This window comes from Drosophila miranda, chromosome 4, assembly GCF_003369915.1.
Source record: "Drosophila miranda strain MSH22 chromosome 4, D.miranda_PacBio2.1, whole genome shotgun sequence".
Taxonomy (NCBI): Eukaryota; Metazoa; Arthropoda; class Insecta; order Diptera; family Drosophilidae; genus Drosophila; species Drosophila miranda.
The window spans coordinates 28,485,914-28,501,624 of record NC_046677.1 but is presented as its reverse complement, the minus strand read 5'-3'; the positions used below and the strand labels follow the sequence as shown (position 1 = coordinate 28,501,624).

Sequence of the window (15,711 nt, the reverse complement as noted above, 5' to 3'; positions counted from 1 at the left end):
AGATATGGCTGAATTGGCTCGGCTATTGATTCTGATCAAGAATATATATACTTTTTGGGGTCGGAAATGATTCCTTCTAGGCGTTACATACATCTACTCTCCCCAAAAATCGACCTCTATACCTTATCCGAGTAAAGGGTATAAATACGTACATATATGTCTCAAAGTATGATAGATATTTATTTCTGAGAACTTGTTTGAATTTTGTAAACAGGCTTCCCTTTAAATAATCTGAAACGACAAATCCTACTCCGGAACCATCTCTCTCTTCCCTGGCTCCATTTTAATTCCCTTCCTACACATATGCAAATAACTGAGCAACTGAATGAGGGATCCCCTTGAGATTGTTTGCGATCCTGGGAGTAAATAATGCAAATGGATGCGCTGCCAGCGCCTAATGAAAACAATTATTGCTGCATTACGCGAGAGTGTAGAGTCGCGTTTAATGGGCTCTAAACTGTCGTCCCGGCTGCCGCATGACATTTGCAACTTAATTAGTGGCGAGCTGCCTGGTTGTGCCTGCCCCCACTCGACACTCAACGGAGCCCAGTTCCACTCGGGGAACTCCGCAGGTGGCAAGGACTAAGGACACCAGAGGCAGGACCTGGCACACGCCAAAGTCATTTGCATAACGCTTTGATCTGCTGCTAAGAAAAAGGCGGCACAGAATCTGACTTGGTCTCGGTCTGGGACTGAAACTGAAAGATGGAAGTCGGAGCTCTTGAGGCTGCTCATAAAAATGCAACACAAGCTGCGTGCCCACTCTCTCCGTGTCTGCTAGGACTGCCGGCCCCTTGCTTGTGAGGATGTGTCTTAAGTGACAGTCAGAATATGTTTGGGCAGAGCGCAATTAATCAAATCGAGATGGGGAAATATTCATATGTGTTGGGCATCAACGAATAGGGAATACTTTTATTTCAAGAATTATATTTATTAATGCTTTTCATGTATTTTAATAGATTTTTCGCAAAGAAGTCTCGTCTCGAAAAAAGCTGTGTATTTTCTTAATAAAGAAAACTAATTTCTGGAGCTTTTACATAGTTTCAAAGCGTGCCCCTATATCCTAGGAAGACGTTAGACACGCGCTACGGAAGGATTGCACTTAAAACTGGGAATATTTATTTAGAAATATTTATGTTCATTGAAAAATATGATTGTCCTCCCACTGACTTTGATTTCTTGACATACAACAGACTTGCACTAATCCGTAATACCCCTGTCGGATATGTCGCATGTGACGACCACTTGAGTTGACATTTCTCGATGCTCACCCTCACCCCTGCCGCTCTTTCTATAGGGTTGTGGGGTGTCAGGGTATATGAATAATTCAAATGGAAATGGAATCGAATCGAATGGGAGGAAATGGGAACGAAAAGCGAAATCAAGCGATGCAATGCGTTCTTTTTTATGCAAATATCCAAAGATCCTTTTTGGGTTCCATCGTCATTGTGACTTACAGTGGACCCTCAGCATATGCTCAAGCACACCGCCCACTGACAGGCTTTGCCCTCCACTTCCTCCTCCTCCTCCTTCAGGGCCATTCAGTTGACAGTCTGTACGCACACACAAAAGGAAGCTTGTGCCCAATTTTTAGATGACTTTTGACACCGCCTCGCGGCGTTCTTTTGAACCTCAGAGAGCGAGAGCTCGAAGCTCGGAGCTGCGATGCGCTCGATGATGATTCCTATCATAATGCCCAGCATCATCGTCATCGTGCAAGTGTGAGAGGAAGTCGAAGGACAACCCCCAATTGTGGAATGAATGTGAATGGTCCTTCACTTGTTGTCATGCTGTCCGTTCTCTCTCGTCCTGGGCTCCTGATTTCCTTTTGATGTTTGCCTTATGCACGCCTAAGCGACCATTCGAGTATCCATCATCTACCATCTCCATAAGGCCCCATCTCCTACCAACAATCGCATTGACACAAAACTGACTTATTTGGCTAATTGAACGACGCGGTTGGCTGGCTGTCTGGTGGTTGCCCCATCCGCAGCCGCATCCGCATCATGCAGATCTATTCCGGATAATACTACTCCACTTTTTCCCACTTTTCAGCTCGGTTATGCATGACGCCTTGGCACTTTATTGAATCGATTCCATCCGCTTTTGGCAACTCAGCCAAATGACATTAATTAAGCTAATTAATATCAATTGATAGCCGTCAAAATGGAAGTTTGTTTTGTTGCCAGAGCTAATCAGTGGTTTGCAAGGGAGGCGGGAAGTACTGTAGAGGTTTCGGTAGGTTACAGCTCATTAGAGAAGGAGTGAAAGGAGGCTCAAGCGCTTGGATTACTTTCAATTAAATTATTCCCTTCCTTTCGAGGAATTAGAATTAGTTAAGTTCCTCAATAATCCTGTCTTCTCTATCATCTAATGCAACATATTTTTAACCTAAGCTGAAACTGGACTACAATAATATGCCAGCAATTGGCAATTTTACGATGTAATTTCTTAAATTCACTCTTATCCGGATTCCATAAAACCCTGCTCGGAGGATATATATTTTATTAATAAAGTTCTTAGTAAGTATAGATTCCAAATGCAACAAATTGAGGCTACCACTACCTCAAGTCCTTCAATTACTCATACCCAAATAAATTTTCTTCCTGGGTTCCGCCCTCAACAACTCCAATTACCCCAAAAGTATGATTAGTTCCACCATATTTATGACTTTTCTTAGATATCATAAAATCTGTTTACCCGCCATAAACAATTTCCCCAGGCGCCATCAAAAATCAGACCATAACTATTTCGAACTGATGTATTTTTTTGCATATCAATAATTTGTATCGCTCCAAGGGTGCGGCCACGCCCTCAACAACTCAAGCACGCAACAAGGAATCGAGGAATCAGGAAAAAATAAAATCAAAATAGAGCAAAAGAAGATGTGTCTGAGCGGAGCACTCGAGCACCTCGCCCACAGCACAGCTAAAAAAATTATAATCCAATTCCATTGTTTAGCAGCAACCACAGGAGCAGAAATGCGAGGGGAGAAATGAAATTTCGCAGACAACGACTGCGCTTATCACCTACAAAAGCGGGGAACAATGGGTCTAGATGGATGCAGAGAAGGATGGATGGTTGGATGGCTGGAGGGTCTCACTCCCCGCTAAGCATCGACACAGCAGTCGAGCGTGAATTGCAGCGTAATCTCTTCCGGTTATGATTACGCCCTTAAGTGAGGGGATCTTCCCGCGAACGGACAGGACGATGATGCCAGGGCATTGTCTGGCTTAATGCTGTGACCTATCAGCTTTGTATCTTGTATCTCGGCTCTCGGCTCTGCACTGCACTGTACTCTGCCTCTGTTCATCTCCTTGTGAGCGCAATCTGCTGTGATTATAATTTCTTAAAAAGCTAAAGCTGCATTTTCCTTTCAATTACGAGGCATCACCATCTTAATGGCCATGTAAGTGTATCACTCTCTGCTTCTGGTTCCTGCCTCCTGACAATGCGCTGGCAAAAACACTTAACCCACGCCGAGCCGTGGACCGAGCTGTTGACAGCCGACGACGAGAAGAACCTTCGCTGTTCGGTAATTGTGTCGTTAATTGTCGAGGTGTCGACCCCGCGCTCGCGCTCTCTGAACTATGACACGACTTTATCCTCCTACGCTTCGAATGAGTCCCATATCCCATGTCCCATGTCTCTCATGTCAATGGCTGGCTGCCATTAAAAAAAGGAAACCACGGGGGCTGAAGATGCGAGCATTATGGCATTTTATATATGAGTATGAGTACTTATAGTTTGGATTCTGTTTCTTTTGTGTGTGAAGGATGGGTAGGATGTGTAGATTACACTGCAAGAAATTTGTGTACACTAAAAAGTGAAGATGAGTTCTTTGGAAAAGAGTGCTTTTACATTAATCTTTCTTCTGATTTCTTTGGATAGTCTAGTATTTTAGAGATTTAGAATGTTCTTAAAGGATATCTGAAAGGGTTTGTGGGGAAGACTTTTATGGGTCGTTTTTCTGACGATCTTTTACTTTTAGAATACTTTATATTTGGAATCCCTTTCTAATAAGCGATTTATCAAAAAATGACTAGATAAAAACAATTTCCGCTCCATAATGAAAGGTATGCACTTTACTTTTCTGTTGAAAGAAATATGCTAGCTAAACTTCTCATACTTTCAAGTGATTTTTGTGTGAGCTAAGTATATTAAGTATAGTGGAATCTTATCAAAGAAGGAAACGTGCCATACAACCCAATATAATATCAATATCTGTCGTTTTGCTCTACCACTCTGACCACTCTTATTCCATCCTATGTATTGTTGAACATATTGTCAAATATAATAGCAATCCAAATCAGAATGTAGCAAGTGCAGCTGATGGGGGTCTCAGGTCTCGGGTCAGTTCGGTTATGTGCAGAGCAGTTGCTCGATTTCCCAGGGCTCGGGCCCATTATGGACCGAGGTGAGAAGATACAAAATGATGACAATATATGATGGGATCTGCATGATGCTTGGCAACACATTGAAATGCATTCAACTCGACGTAACGCGGCTCAATTAGTGCGGTTCAGCGGCTTCCAATGCAGCTTCAGAGCGCTCTCCTCCTTCCTGTTGTTGCCATTGTCGCTTCTCGCTTGTCGCCTGTCGCTTATATACGTCCTGGGCCGACAGTCGTCAGTCGCCCGTTGGCGGCTTTATGTCAACTTCTTACACGCTTATTCACACCTGAGGACAAAAAAAGAGCGCCCGCCCCGCTGCCAGTTTGTGCTGCCTGACAAGTTATGAATATGCTGAATATCCGAGTGGTTTGCATGCCCTTTATCTAGCCCAAAGGCTCTGCCTTCCCTCCCCCTCAAGCACCTCCCCAGCGGCATAAAGCATATTGCCGGGCATTGAGGCGTCCCTCATTACGTGGCAAAATCCGTAGCACCGACTTTCTATTAATTAGTTTCATGTGCTTTCAAGTTGTGGCTGTGGCTAGAGATGTTCTAGCCAGTTGCTGTCTTACAGTTTTGAAGCACTGAGAGAAATTCTTTGATTATAGCAAACAAGCGTCACAAGCTTCAGATACTCTTGTAGATTCATGATTCCTTGAGAAGAATTATGATTAGGCCATACGATTTTGATCATAATTGTCTGAAATATGAAGAAACATATTGAACTACAGCTCTTGGACAGTCTGACGATTGATTTTTGATATGTCAGCTGTATACTAGTAATATATTTGCCCAATCTTTATCAATTTTGTCCGAATGATTTAATACTAAAGATGTTATGACCTAAAGATTGTTTCGACAGATTGTTCATATTGCTGGTACTAGCAAAAGAAAGGGTCTGCATAAAGTTTAAGACCCTATCAATAATAAGATTGCCCAAAAGTATAGAAAGTGTACTTATTCGAAGATGCAACCTGTTCTCTGAGAGCGTTCTCTATTCTCCATTCTAGTATTCGCTGGCTGTACTGATCGAAATTAAGTTAACTTTTTTTTTGCCGTCACAAAAACACAAATAGAATAACAAACTAAAAATTAATATTAAAGTAAAAACAAAAGGAGAGAGGGCGACATCCAACAGTAAAGATGCCTTGCTTCGCACGGGACAATACCCATGACTTGACATACGAAAATGTGTTCGAGGATAAATCGACTAGGCGCAGTTTCATTATGAAAGTCTGTTTAATAACGGCAGTAAGTTAAAGATGCCATCGGGCAATCCGGCATGAAAAGAGACATCATTTGATAACCTCGTCTGTCTGCACCACAGTTTATGCTACTTGCGACGACAGCAATTTTGGCAATCTTTGTGACTAATGAAGACGCCAAAAGTTGGCTGTTCAGAAATTTTTGGATTGTCATTGTGGCCCTCGTCACCACATTTGTAATTCTGATTATGTGTTGCTATTGCCCCTTCCTTTTCCGCAAGAAGCCGATTAATTATATCCTGCTCATGATATATGTCGCTGGGGAGTCCATTATAATATCCTTTATATCAATGAAATATTTGCCCTCTCAGGTGAGCCATCCATCCGCTTTGGGCGTGATTCACTAAATTTCCCCTATGTCCCATTTCCTAAATGATTAGGTATTAATGGCCATTGGCTATACGGCCCTCCTGGTGGTGGCTCTGGCCCTGTTCGCTCGGTTCGCTCCCTGCGACTTCACCGGCTGTGGTCCATATCTGATGATCATTTTGCTTGTGATGGTAGTAATGTGTATTGTTATGTTCTTCTACCGATCGTTCTGGCTGCTCATTATATTCTGCAGCCTTGGAATATTGGTGTTCTCCCTGTATCTGGTGGTGGACATACAGATGATGATTGGCGGTAAACATAAGAACCAGTACGATGAGGAGGACTACATACTAGCTGCTCTCTCTATCTACATTGACATTATTCACTTGTTCATGTACATACTCATGTTACTTGGCATACTTGATGAGTAAAATTACGATTATTTATTGTGCTGATTTGAATTTTAAGTGCAAATTTGTAAATGTATGTAAATTAAGGATTACACTATCTATCGTCTATAAACTCAATAGCTTTTATCAACGCGAAAACTTGAAGGATACGCAGAGAAATAAAAAGAAGCAGCGGGAACGTTGTGAGCCCTGGCAAGGGTCGGCAAATTGTAAAATATTTTAGCTGTTTCCAGTCGTGTATAAACACAAGAATAAATAGACATGAATACCAGGACGTTGAAGATTTTTTTATGAAAGCATAGCATTCTTTAGCATCCCACATACCAAAACTCTTTTCGCAAGGACATTTTACTTCTGATAAATCGGTCTTTTGATCGATCAAATTATTTTTACTGTACTGAGTTTTCCCTCAAATTCCCTGAATCATTGCTACATTGTCAATACATTTCCGAAACATTAAAGATCTGTATTTACAAAAAAAGAAAATAACAAATACTAAAAAAATCTTCAATCATGGCCGAGGTGCAAAAGATAAAGGATGATCTGTCTCTGGTCTTCAAAAAGAACGAGAAGAAGCGAGCGATGGAAATACTTGATATAGTCAACAAGTTTCCATGCTGTCACTGCGGCCACAAGATTCGATTGGCTTTGACTGCGCCGGTGGTGCACAAAATGTTCAATAAACGGAACGTTCTCATCGCCCTTGGAGCTGTGCTGGGAGTGATACCCATCCTCACAGCGTATCTGACCAGAAGGTACAACCATAATCAATCCCATGGCAGCAGTGCTTGTGTGTCGTCATTTTTCTACACTTTGACGGATTGCGAAGTGGTCTTTTGAGTGGCGTTTCTGCTTTTATGTTGGCGTACATTTATTTTATATATGCATTCCGTTTGTCAGATGGATAAATGTTTTAACATTTTATTAAATCGGTAAAAGTTTTGTAGTAACGTTACCAACTTATTAACTGCAATTCTAATTGCCTTAGATTATTAAATTTTACAAGGAATGCCATAGTTTCTATCAATAATTTACTCCCACGGCCATCTCTATTAAGCGGAGTACAAAACAAGAACCGTCGGTGTCCGTTCAAGAGGGCTTTCGCAATAAATAGAGGGAGTGGAAGGGCCGGGCATTCGTTGGCAAGGGCGTGTCTGTCTGGCATTTATCGAAAACATTTCGTGTACAACTTTTTCCCTCGCCTCATGATTGGGCGCTGCCATAAATTATTCATAAACATAAATGCCAGAAAGAGACCAAAACTGATGGGTAGAGTGTGAGAGGGATAGAGAGAGCGAGGAAAGCAGAGGTCGATGGGGAGGTTGGGAGTTGGCAGTCATCGACCCAACATTGAACATGGCCAACCAGTCTGATTGAGTTAGCAAGTAGAGCATGCAGTACAGTTTTCCCATATTCCTTTTCCGCTCGTGTCTCTTGCCCTACCCACCCCCACATATTGGCCAAGTTGTTAGGCTGGCTCAATATTGACACAAGTTAATTGAAGCCCAACGGCTGGCAAAAGTATCAATGGCAAATGGCGGACGCCTGGTCTCCGGGTTCAACGCTGAACTGAACAACCACGCAGGGCACTTTGGCTTGCTCACATTGTGACCCTCACCCACCCACCCATTCACCCATCCATTCTCAGGGTGGGTGTACACACACAAATCCCACCCATTCTATGGGGTGGGGACGGGTGGCCTAATCCATCCGTGAAAAGTTTAGAGCGGGCACAGGCCGGCAGTCGATTGAGTCTCACACACATACATGTGGAGCGTGTCGATTTCATCACCTGCTGGGCCGGTCATCTCTTTGATAGCTTTAATGGATCCTGATTGCCCAGGACCCAGACGTTTTGTGAAGGTAATTTTAATTCAAATATAATTGGGTCTTCTAAAGGAGCTCACATATGGAGACCATGCTTTTGAAGAAAGGTTTGCCTTTTGATTGGGATGTTCTGGTACTTCTGTACACATATATTAGTGGGTAACGGCCAGAAGGGAAAATTTCTGAAAAAAGTGAATGGTATTTATACTGAAGACGTTTCCCCATAACGGCTTGGATCTTGAATGTCTAATTTCTTTTCCGTTTCTTGTAGTATTCTACAAGAATACTTCTTTTTTTTTGGTTTTTCTTCTGGTAAACGTTGAATTATGTTTTATTATTATTCGGATTTCAATGCTCTTAAATGTAAAACAATACACGATTCTTGACAGTTAGTTGTATTAATCAAATGTGTACTTCGATATTATTTTTGGTGTTGGCCGCTACCCATCCTATGCTAAGATATATACACACGCTACGTGTCGATCCAGTAGCCATATGCCGGCTGCATATGGCCAGGTCTCTCCAGGGTTAAGGCTCCTTTCAAGCCCAATCGACTTGGTTGCTAAATCGAAAAGAAAATTTAGCACAAAGTCGAAATGGGCCAAAAGGTTTAGTGGTTAAGAAGAGAAAGGAAAAGAGAGAAGTAGGGGAGAGTTGGAGAAGAAGAAAAGCAATTTTTAATGTTTTCAAAAATTATGCATTATGTATTATTTTCGTTTTGAATTAGTTGGTGTTGATATTTTTTTTTTGTTTTGTTTGTTTTTAGTTTTAGTTTTTGAGTTTAGCAGATAGCATAATTAATCGTAAGTGTCGTTTTGTTCTAATTTAAGTTAAATTTAATACATTTCATTTAGTTGTAAATTATTGTAATGTAACTTTTAGGACTAATACAAGTTCGTATCGTATATATATGCATATATTTATAGGTAGGGTTATAATTGTTGTAAATACAATCGAATAATTAACTATTACAGCATAATTACAGAACAAAGTGCTGGGAAATCGTTCAATGGAAATCTTGCTTAAATGTTTTCAATCCGAATAAAGCATCGACTCGGATCGGTGTAGATAGTTCATTCACATAAGCATTACTCTGATAATCGTGTGGCATAAGTATAATGTTGGAGTAGGCAATACAATATATAGTATATATATATATGGATAATTGAAATTTTGGAATATTAAAATTTGACACAAAATTCTCTTCCGTCATCTCATACGAGTACTTGCATAATAGTGTGTTCTTGTCTTGTACATTTTGACTAAGCCCCACAAAAAAAAAACAATATCGAAAGGTAACAACAGAACAAAGATTGGAATACAAATACAAATACAAAATCATATACAAAGAAGGCATAATGTAAGCGCACTTTACAACAATTAGTACATTCGATATATCATCACGATCATCATCATTCGCCGGTCCATATCATTCTCGCCTTAAACTCAAATAACACTTAACACATACGAAAAACACTGCTTATTAAACTTAACATTTATAGAATTGAATTCAAAGCTAAACGGACTTTTATTGCCATATAAATTAGTGTTTAAAATTGAAATGCACACGGGCACAAAATGAAACAGAATTCTTATCAACGGATCTAATAACTAAGCAAAAGATTACATTAATTAATTGTTATTAATTTTAATTAATTACAAATTAGTTGCTTGGTTGGTTTGTGTCTGTTGTGTGTGTTGGTTGGTTGTTTGTTTGTTTGCCTTCTGCCAGAGTGTTTAGTTAAATAAATATCCTTTTAGTTAGTTGTATCTCCTGCGCAGTTTTTTTTTGGGCACTGCCTTCGATTAGTCTAGCCTAAGCTCTACACACTAGGAGTTATTCTCACAGTCATCGGGTTTGTGCTTCGTGCGTAAATTGTTCAATAGATCGGCACAGTTATTGACCATCATCAGATAGTCTCCATTCTCAGCTGTCAGCTGCTCATAATTGGTTCCCCCACCAACTCCCAATCCCACTCCTCCCCCATTATTTGTCTTTTCCGTTTGTCTAAAAGGAAGAGAAAACCATAAAATATATTATCTACTTATATTTGATTAATTTTTATTGATAACTGTACCTATTTGTGGGAATGCTGCTGAGCATATTCCTGGACATGATCAATGCATTCTCCAGTTCCTTCAGCAGCAGAGTGTTCTTCAAGTTGGCATGCAGCTGCATGGCTGCCTGCGTTGTCGTATAAAGTTTATTGATCACATTGTGGACCTGGGCCTCAGCTAAAAGAGAAAGAATATCTTTGTTATATCATATCTCATATTTAAATGTAAATTTACTTACGATCTGTTCCTTCATAATCTTCTGCAGTCGCCACTCCACTTCTTTGCTTGTTGGCATTGGCGACGGGACTGCTGTTGTTGATCAGTTTGCTCTTGTGATCAAAGGCCAAGTTACGCGGTCGTGGCGGCACTATGGGCTTGTTGTTGACGGTGCTATTGGGCGTCTCCTCGGAGCTGGAATCATCCTGCATGGGTGTGGCTGAAAGGATTATTGTGTATGTTAAGTGTATTGTATTTGCTTGTAAATCAATTAAAATTTTCTGTATTCCTTAAAAAAGTAAGGAAAAATAATTAAGAACATTTAATTTGCCCTTCATCATAATGCTTGCTCAAACCGAGTACTCTCTACATTTACCTCTAACGTACATACACCTGTTGATGAATTCATCTTTAAATGAACATCATTTTGATCATATCTCTACTCTTAATGTAAGTTATAAAATTCAAATGCCACGAATTTCAAACATTGTACCGTTTGAACAAGCAACTAATTTCTTTACAAATTATAGATTTAAGAAAGAAATTATAGATTTTCTTTCACACACACTTGGTTTACTTCTGGATAGTTCTACCGTAGTCCATTACAGTACTAGTAGTCACATTGAATAATGCGTAAACAACTCTTACTACTTTAGAAAACATTGAATATTTTATAGTATTCATACTGTTTTCGTTTCCCACTTAAATCTGCCTCTCCTTCCTCTACTTAAATTTTGATACATTTATTGTTTTTGTACACAACTGTACTAACCACTGCTAAAGTTTGGCGTCTTGCGACGATTGTTGTTGACATTGTTGATCTTGTTGCTATACTGTCGACTGGCAGCTGAAAAACGAAAGAATATACATATTAGATTTCTTTGCTTAGCTTTTGGGTATATCTCACGACTTACCAATGGGTCCATTGCTACGTCCCTGGCCATTGCTGGTACTGCGCAACCGATTGCTGTCTTCGGGCTCCGAGTCGCTCTGTAAAGTTAAAACCAAACCACAATTGGTATGATATTTTAATGCGTTATTCTCGTTACTTACACCCTGGTTGAGGACATTCATGGAGTTGCAAGAGGCACCCAGTCCAGTCTTTCCCTGCAGACTGTTGCGTTTGCTGGCCGATCTGTTTACATTGCCATTGCGATGCTGGACTTGAGGCTTTTGCGGTGTTCCATTCGATTTGCTTGCTGTTATATGGAAAGAAAGGGAAAATATCACAGATTAGATCGTGTTGGGGTACTTTTGCTATTATTTCGAGGCTTCTTACGCTTGCCAAAGTTGCCCATGTGCAGGTCACTCAGCGAGCAGGCACGGCGTATTGATGACTCCTCGATAGGCATGGGATTGAGCGTTTTGGGATTACCTGCAAAATGGGTTGTAGACAAGCGATTAGTGGTTGGATCACACATGCTTGGGGTGTTATCTGCCAGTGCTCAGTCATCGAATGGCGAATGGGTTGGTGGGTCAAAAAAGAACACAAAAACTAAGTATAAACGGGTGCAAAAAGAGGGGTGGTCGCACAGTATGAAAGTGGTGGGTGGGGTGGAAACTCAAGAGGAGATTCTATAGTACACAACAACCAAGACGGAATGGGGCTCAAACCTTGCTCCGTCATAAAAACACCATCCGAAGCATGATCATCATCATCCGCATCATCCTCATCATTGATATCCATGGGGTTGTTGCCTGGTTCATCATCTGCAATGACCTCTTTGGCCAGTTCCACTTCATTGCCACCCAAATGGTAGGCAAAATCCGCACTCTCCAGGACATCCGGCAGGCTGCAGTTCCTGCGCATATTCCTCGCATAGGCACACAAATCGGCATCTCTCGAGGCCTGATCCTCGACCAGATCCTCATCGGGTGGCTCTCCCCGGGCCAGCATATCGAAATTCATGGTAAGGCTCTTCACGTAGCCCTTCTCCTTGGAATTGCAGTTGAAGGGACGCAACCGCGACTCGGTGGCCAGGCGTATCTGCTCCATTTTGCGCTCCTCCATGGCTATGAGCTTCTCGATAATGTCAATCTTTTTGGCTATATTCTGGCACTGATGGCTGGTGGAGTTGCCGCCGCCACTCTCGCCGCTTCTCTCCGCATTGTCCATGTTCTTCCGATACTTTTCACGCTCCTGCTGGATCTCATCTACAACGGCCTGCAGTTGTGGCTTCGTATAGAGCTTGAGGCTCTGCATATGCTCGAGATTCTCGGGTGCGTTCCCATTTTCCGCAAAGTACATCTCAAAGCTACGTTCTCCATAATCACTGGGCAGGCTTCCCACCTCCAATTCGGGCACATCCTCAGCTTCATGGTTGTTCTTTGCGTTCCTCTTGGCACTGGGCGTGTACTTGATCTGTGAGACCGTATTGAAGCGCACACTGATCTTGGGCCTGCCCATCCGCTGCTTCATGCTAGTGGCCCGCCGGCTGCTCTCGCTCGTATCGAAGCGTGAGACCTTCTTCAGGCAGCTCTGTGTCCCGGCCAGGGCTCCACTGCTCACCGAACTCCTCATGGCCGGTCGCCTTTGCTGATGCTCTCGCTGCTTCTCCCGCTCAAACTTCTGCAAATTATGCTCGAACTGCTGCACCACACTGGCCGTCCTGGACTGTGATTTCTTCTTCTGTGCCTGCTGCTGCTTCTCCAAGCAGGTCAAAGTGCTCATCAGATTCTGTGGCTTAGCAGGCACCGGTGGCTTGGGCTTCAAGGGTTTCCGTACGAACAGAGGCTCCCTGGTCTGCATGGGATTCGAGTTGCGCTGCTGCCGCTGCTGGGCAAAGTCTGTGCTCAGGGATTTGTTCACACCGGAGTTGTACTGCTTGTTCTTGGAGCGCATTGTGGGTATGTTATCCATGGTCCCTGGACCCTGGGCTATCCGGGGATACGTCTTTGAGTTGGGCAGCGGCTTCAGGGGTTCCAGATTGTAGCCCGTCACATCGAAGCTGTCGTAGGTAGCCGATGTCGTTGTGGTTCTGGCCGCTGCCGCCTGCCTCATGTAGTAATCAAAGCTGCCATAGGCATTGGGACTGTTCCCGTACGACTTGGACACGGGTCCGTGGATGATGAAATTCCGGATGCCCGCATGGCGCTGCATAGCCGCTGCCTGCATGGGTCGCTGCTCGAGCAGTGCCTGCTCCAGCGGGGCACTCTTGCAGTCGCTCTCGTCCGAGAGGACACTCTCCAGGCTGTTGCAGTAGCTGCCGCCATCGGACAGCAGTGACTCTTGGCTGTGCTCGTGCGGCATCTGGCCAGAGCTGCTGAGGAAAAAGCTGGCACTGGAGTGGCGCTGCGTCTCCAGGAAGCGGGCCTCCTCCAGGCGCTGCTCGCGGGCCGCAAACTGCTCCGGCTGCAGGATGTCCGAGAGGGAGACCTTCCGCTCGCACTGGTAGATCTCCCGATACACATAGGTACACTGGGTGCGGGTGGGTGTGGACTCCCCCGTGGAGCCGAGCCCCCGCAGGTTGGCCGGCATCGAGTAGGAGGCGGGCAGGCCCCCGCCTCCGCCCATTGGCATCTCATCCAGATCCCCGTACTTTCGCGTGATCTCATCTATCATCTTCTCGGTATCCGCATGGATCATGTCCAGTATTGTCCGAGCATCATCTGCGTACACCGAATGGCGCTTGGGCTCTGCTGTCATCATTCCACCGCGCTCTGAATCTGCGGACCACTCTACCTCCTCGTGGACAGGCGACACGGGACACGATTTGTAGTGCTTCAGGATGCTGGGCGTGCGTCTATTGTTTCCTGCCGGATTCCGTTTTACACCCTGCCGTGCAGGCGCTGTCTGCGTCTGCATTCGCATCGAATGGGCAGATCCGCCGCCACCGAAGGGCACTCCCGGGGGCGGATGAATCTGATGCACTCCCACATGGTGGGGATACGGCGGATAGTGCTGTTGCACTTGTCGCATGGTCTGGAAATTCTGCTGCAACTTGGATTTGGGTGCCGCACAGTTGAAGAATTGCTGAGATGATCCAGCATGCGATTGGTGTTGGAAAGACTGTTGTTGAGATCTTTGAGGTTGTGGTTGTTGTTGAATATTTCTGGGTGGTGGTGTGGCATTTGTTGGTGAATCGGAGGAGCTAATATACTGCGAAGTTTCATGGGAAGCAACTAATTGGGTTAGTCAACGTTTATATAGTTTATAAGGCAGGAATTTGGTTTAATATTTCAACAATTTTTACCACATTGGGAGAGCAATATTTAAATAGATATAGTTAGAGAAAGAGAAGGAGAGATCAAACAACGGGAGAGAGTCAATTGGTTACAATTTGCCATCTACATTCCAACAACAGGTTTTCGGGGCTTAGATCTTCAAAAATCAATTCTGTTTCCAACTTTTGGGGTTCCCTAATCCCTTACCTGGCTTCGTATAACGTCCTGGAGTACCGCCCGCTGTCCTTGAACCATCCAAATTTCCTGCCAGACTCAGATCCGATATGCTATGGCTACCCCTCAGGGGTCTATGGCCGACCTGTTTATGTGGAATGATATTAAGGGAACCGTATTAAATAATTATGCGAAGTCTAGGTAGGTTTTGTTAGTGTTCATTAATTATTAAAAAATATACAATAAAACATTTAACACATATTTTTAGTACATTCCCTTAAGTTGTTAGTGAAGCGCTCATTTGGATTTTTTGAGTGGCTGGTTTTGCCAGCTCTTTTCCCCCGTTTCGAGTGGAGTGAGTGAGTGGTTTGGGTGGTTTAAGGCCACGCTGGCGATAGATAGATGGCGATAGATGGTCTTTTGTGGGCTCTCTCTCGAGATTGCTGTTATTTTTGGGAAACTTTCAACAAGCATCGGTGGTTCAGTGGTAGAATGCTCGCCTGCCACGCGGGCGGCCCGGGTTCGATTCCCGGCCGATGCAAAAGTAATTTTTTGTTTGTTTCTTCTTTTCATTGTCTTTTTAGTTGAAGAATTTAATAGATGCATCTATTAATTATTATTTTGTTAGCGAGGTAGTTCCGTATATTTAGTATTTAAGTATTTAGCTTCAAATTAACTCAGATTATTTTTGCTGCTAATTGTTCCAATTGTCTTTTTTTGTCAATTCTAATAAGTCTTTCAGATGTAGATCTATGGTAATTATGATTTAATTTTAAGGAATATTTTCCTTAGCTTATCAACGAGGTTCGAGTCGAGAAACGTGTGTTGCGTGTATTTCGTTTTTGCATTCTCTTTCCCGTTTTAGCAGCCGCCTGCTTGTGCGCTCTGGCATCGATT

The 15,711-nt window shown here is 43.1% G+C and overlaps 3 protein-coding genes and 1 non-coding gene across 14 annotated transcripts in view; 3 read left to right on the top strand and 1 right to left on the bottom strand.

Annotated features, from left to right (window-relative positions):
• The first annotated feature begins 5,428 nt into the window (after positions 1-5,428).
• On the top strand, positions 5,429-6,426 carry LOC108161585 (protein lifeguard 1). Its single transcript, XM_017295874.2, has 3 exons — positions 5,429-5,642; positions 5,719-5,967; positions 6,037-6,426. Exons 1-3 carry the CDS (start codon positions 5,535-5,537, stop codon positions 6,394-6,396), a joined length of 717 nt encoding a protein of 238 aa, XP_017151363.1. The 5' UTR covers positions 5,429-5,534; the 3' UTR covers positions 6,397-6,426.
• A 372-nt stretch (positions 6,427-6,798) lies between these two features.
• Positions 6,799-7,326, top strand: LOC108161648. The gene has a single exon (XM_017295950.2). It carries the CDS (start codon positions 6,889-6,891, stop codon positions 7,213-7,215), a length of 327 nt encoding a protein of 108 aa, XP_017151439.1. The 5' UTR covers positions 6,799-6,888; the 3' UTR covers positions 7,216-7,326.
• A 1,550-nt stretch (positions 7,327-8,876) lies between these two features.
• Positions 8,877-15,711, bottom strand: part of LOC108162769 (mitogen-activated protein kinase-binding protein 1) — an 84,008-nt gene continuing 77,173 nt past the window's right edge. For 6 of the 11 annotated variants that reach the window (XM_033394086.1, XM_033394088.1, XM_017297664.2 and 3 more), the window contains 9 exons: positions 14,848-14,959; positions 12,091-14,598; positions 11,756-11,851; positions 11,530-11,675; positions 11,391-11,466; positions 11,249-11,323; positions 10,499-10,696; positions 10,281-10,437; positions 8,877-10,210 (listed from right to left, as the gene is read on the bottom strand). In XM_033394086.1, coding sequence (XP_033249977.1) covers positions 10,033-10,210; positions 10,281-10,437; positions 10,499-10,696; positions 11,249-11,323; positions 11,391-11,466; positions 11,530-11,675; positions 11,756-11,851; positions 12,091-14,598; positions 14,848-14,959 — 3,546 coding nt within the window. In that variant the 3' untranslated portion in view covers positions 8,877-10,032. Of the gene's footprint in view, positions 10,211-10,280; positions 10,438-10,498; positions 10,697-11,248; positions 11,324-11,390; positions 11,467-11,529; positions 11,676-11,755; positions 11,852-12,090; positions 14,599-14,847; positions 14,960-15,711 lie in introns of those variants that run through there. The other 5 variants (XM_017297661.2, XM_017297656.2, XM_017297658.2 and 2 more) reach the window with 2 other exon arrangements.
• Positions 15,285-15,355, top strand: Trnag-gcc. The gene has a single exon. It is a non-coding gene; the product is annotated as a tRNA-Gly (tRNA).

Coding starts and splice junctions, on each gene's coding strand:
- LOC108161585 (XM_017295874.2), top strand. CDS start 5,535: ATGCCTTGCTTCGCACGGGACAATACCCATGACTTGACATACGAAAAT. Junction 5,643..5,718: donor AAGTCTGTTTAATAACGGCA/GTAAGTTAAAGA, acceptor TCTGCACCACAG/TTTATGCTACTTGCGACGAC. Junction 5,968..6,036: donor TGAAATATTTGCCCTCTCAG/GTGAGCCATCCA, acceptor CTAAATGATTAG/GTATTAATGGCCATTGGCTA.
- LOC108161648 (XM_017295950.2), top strand. CDS start 6,889: ATGGCCGAGGTGCAAAAGATAAAGGATGATCTGTCTCTGGTCTTCAAA.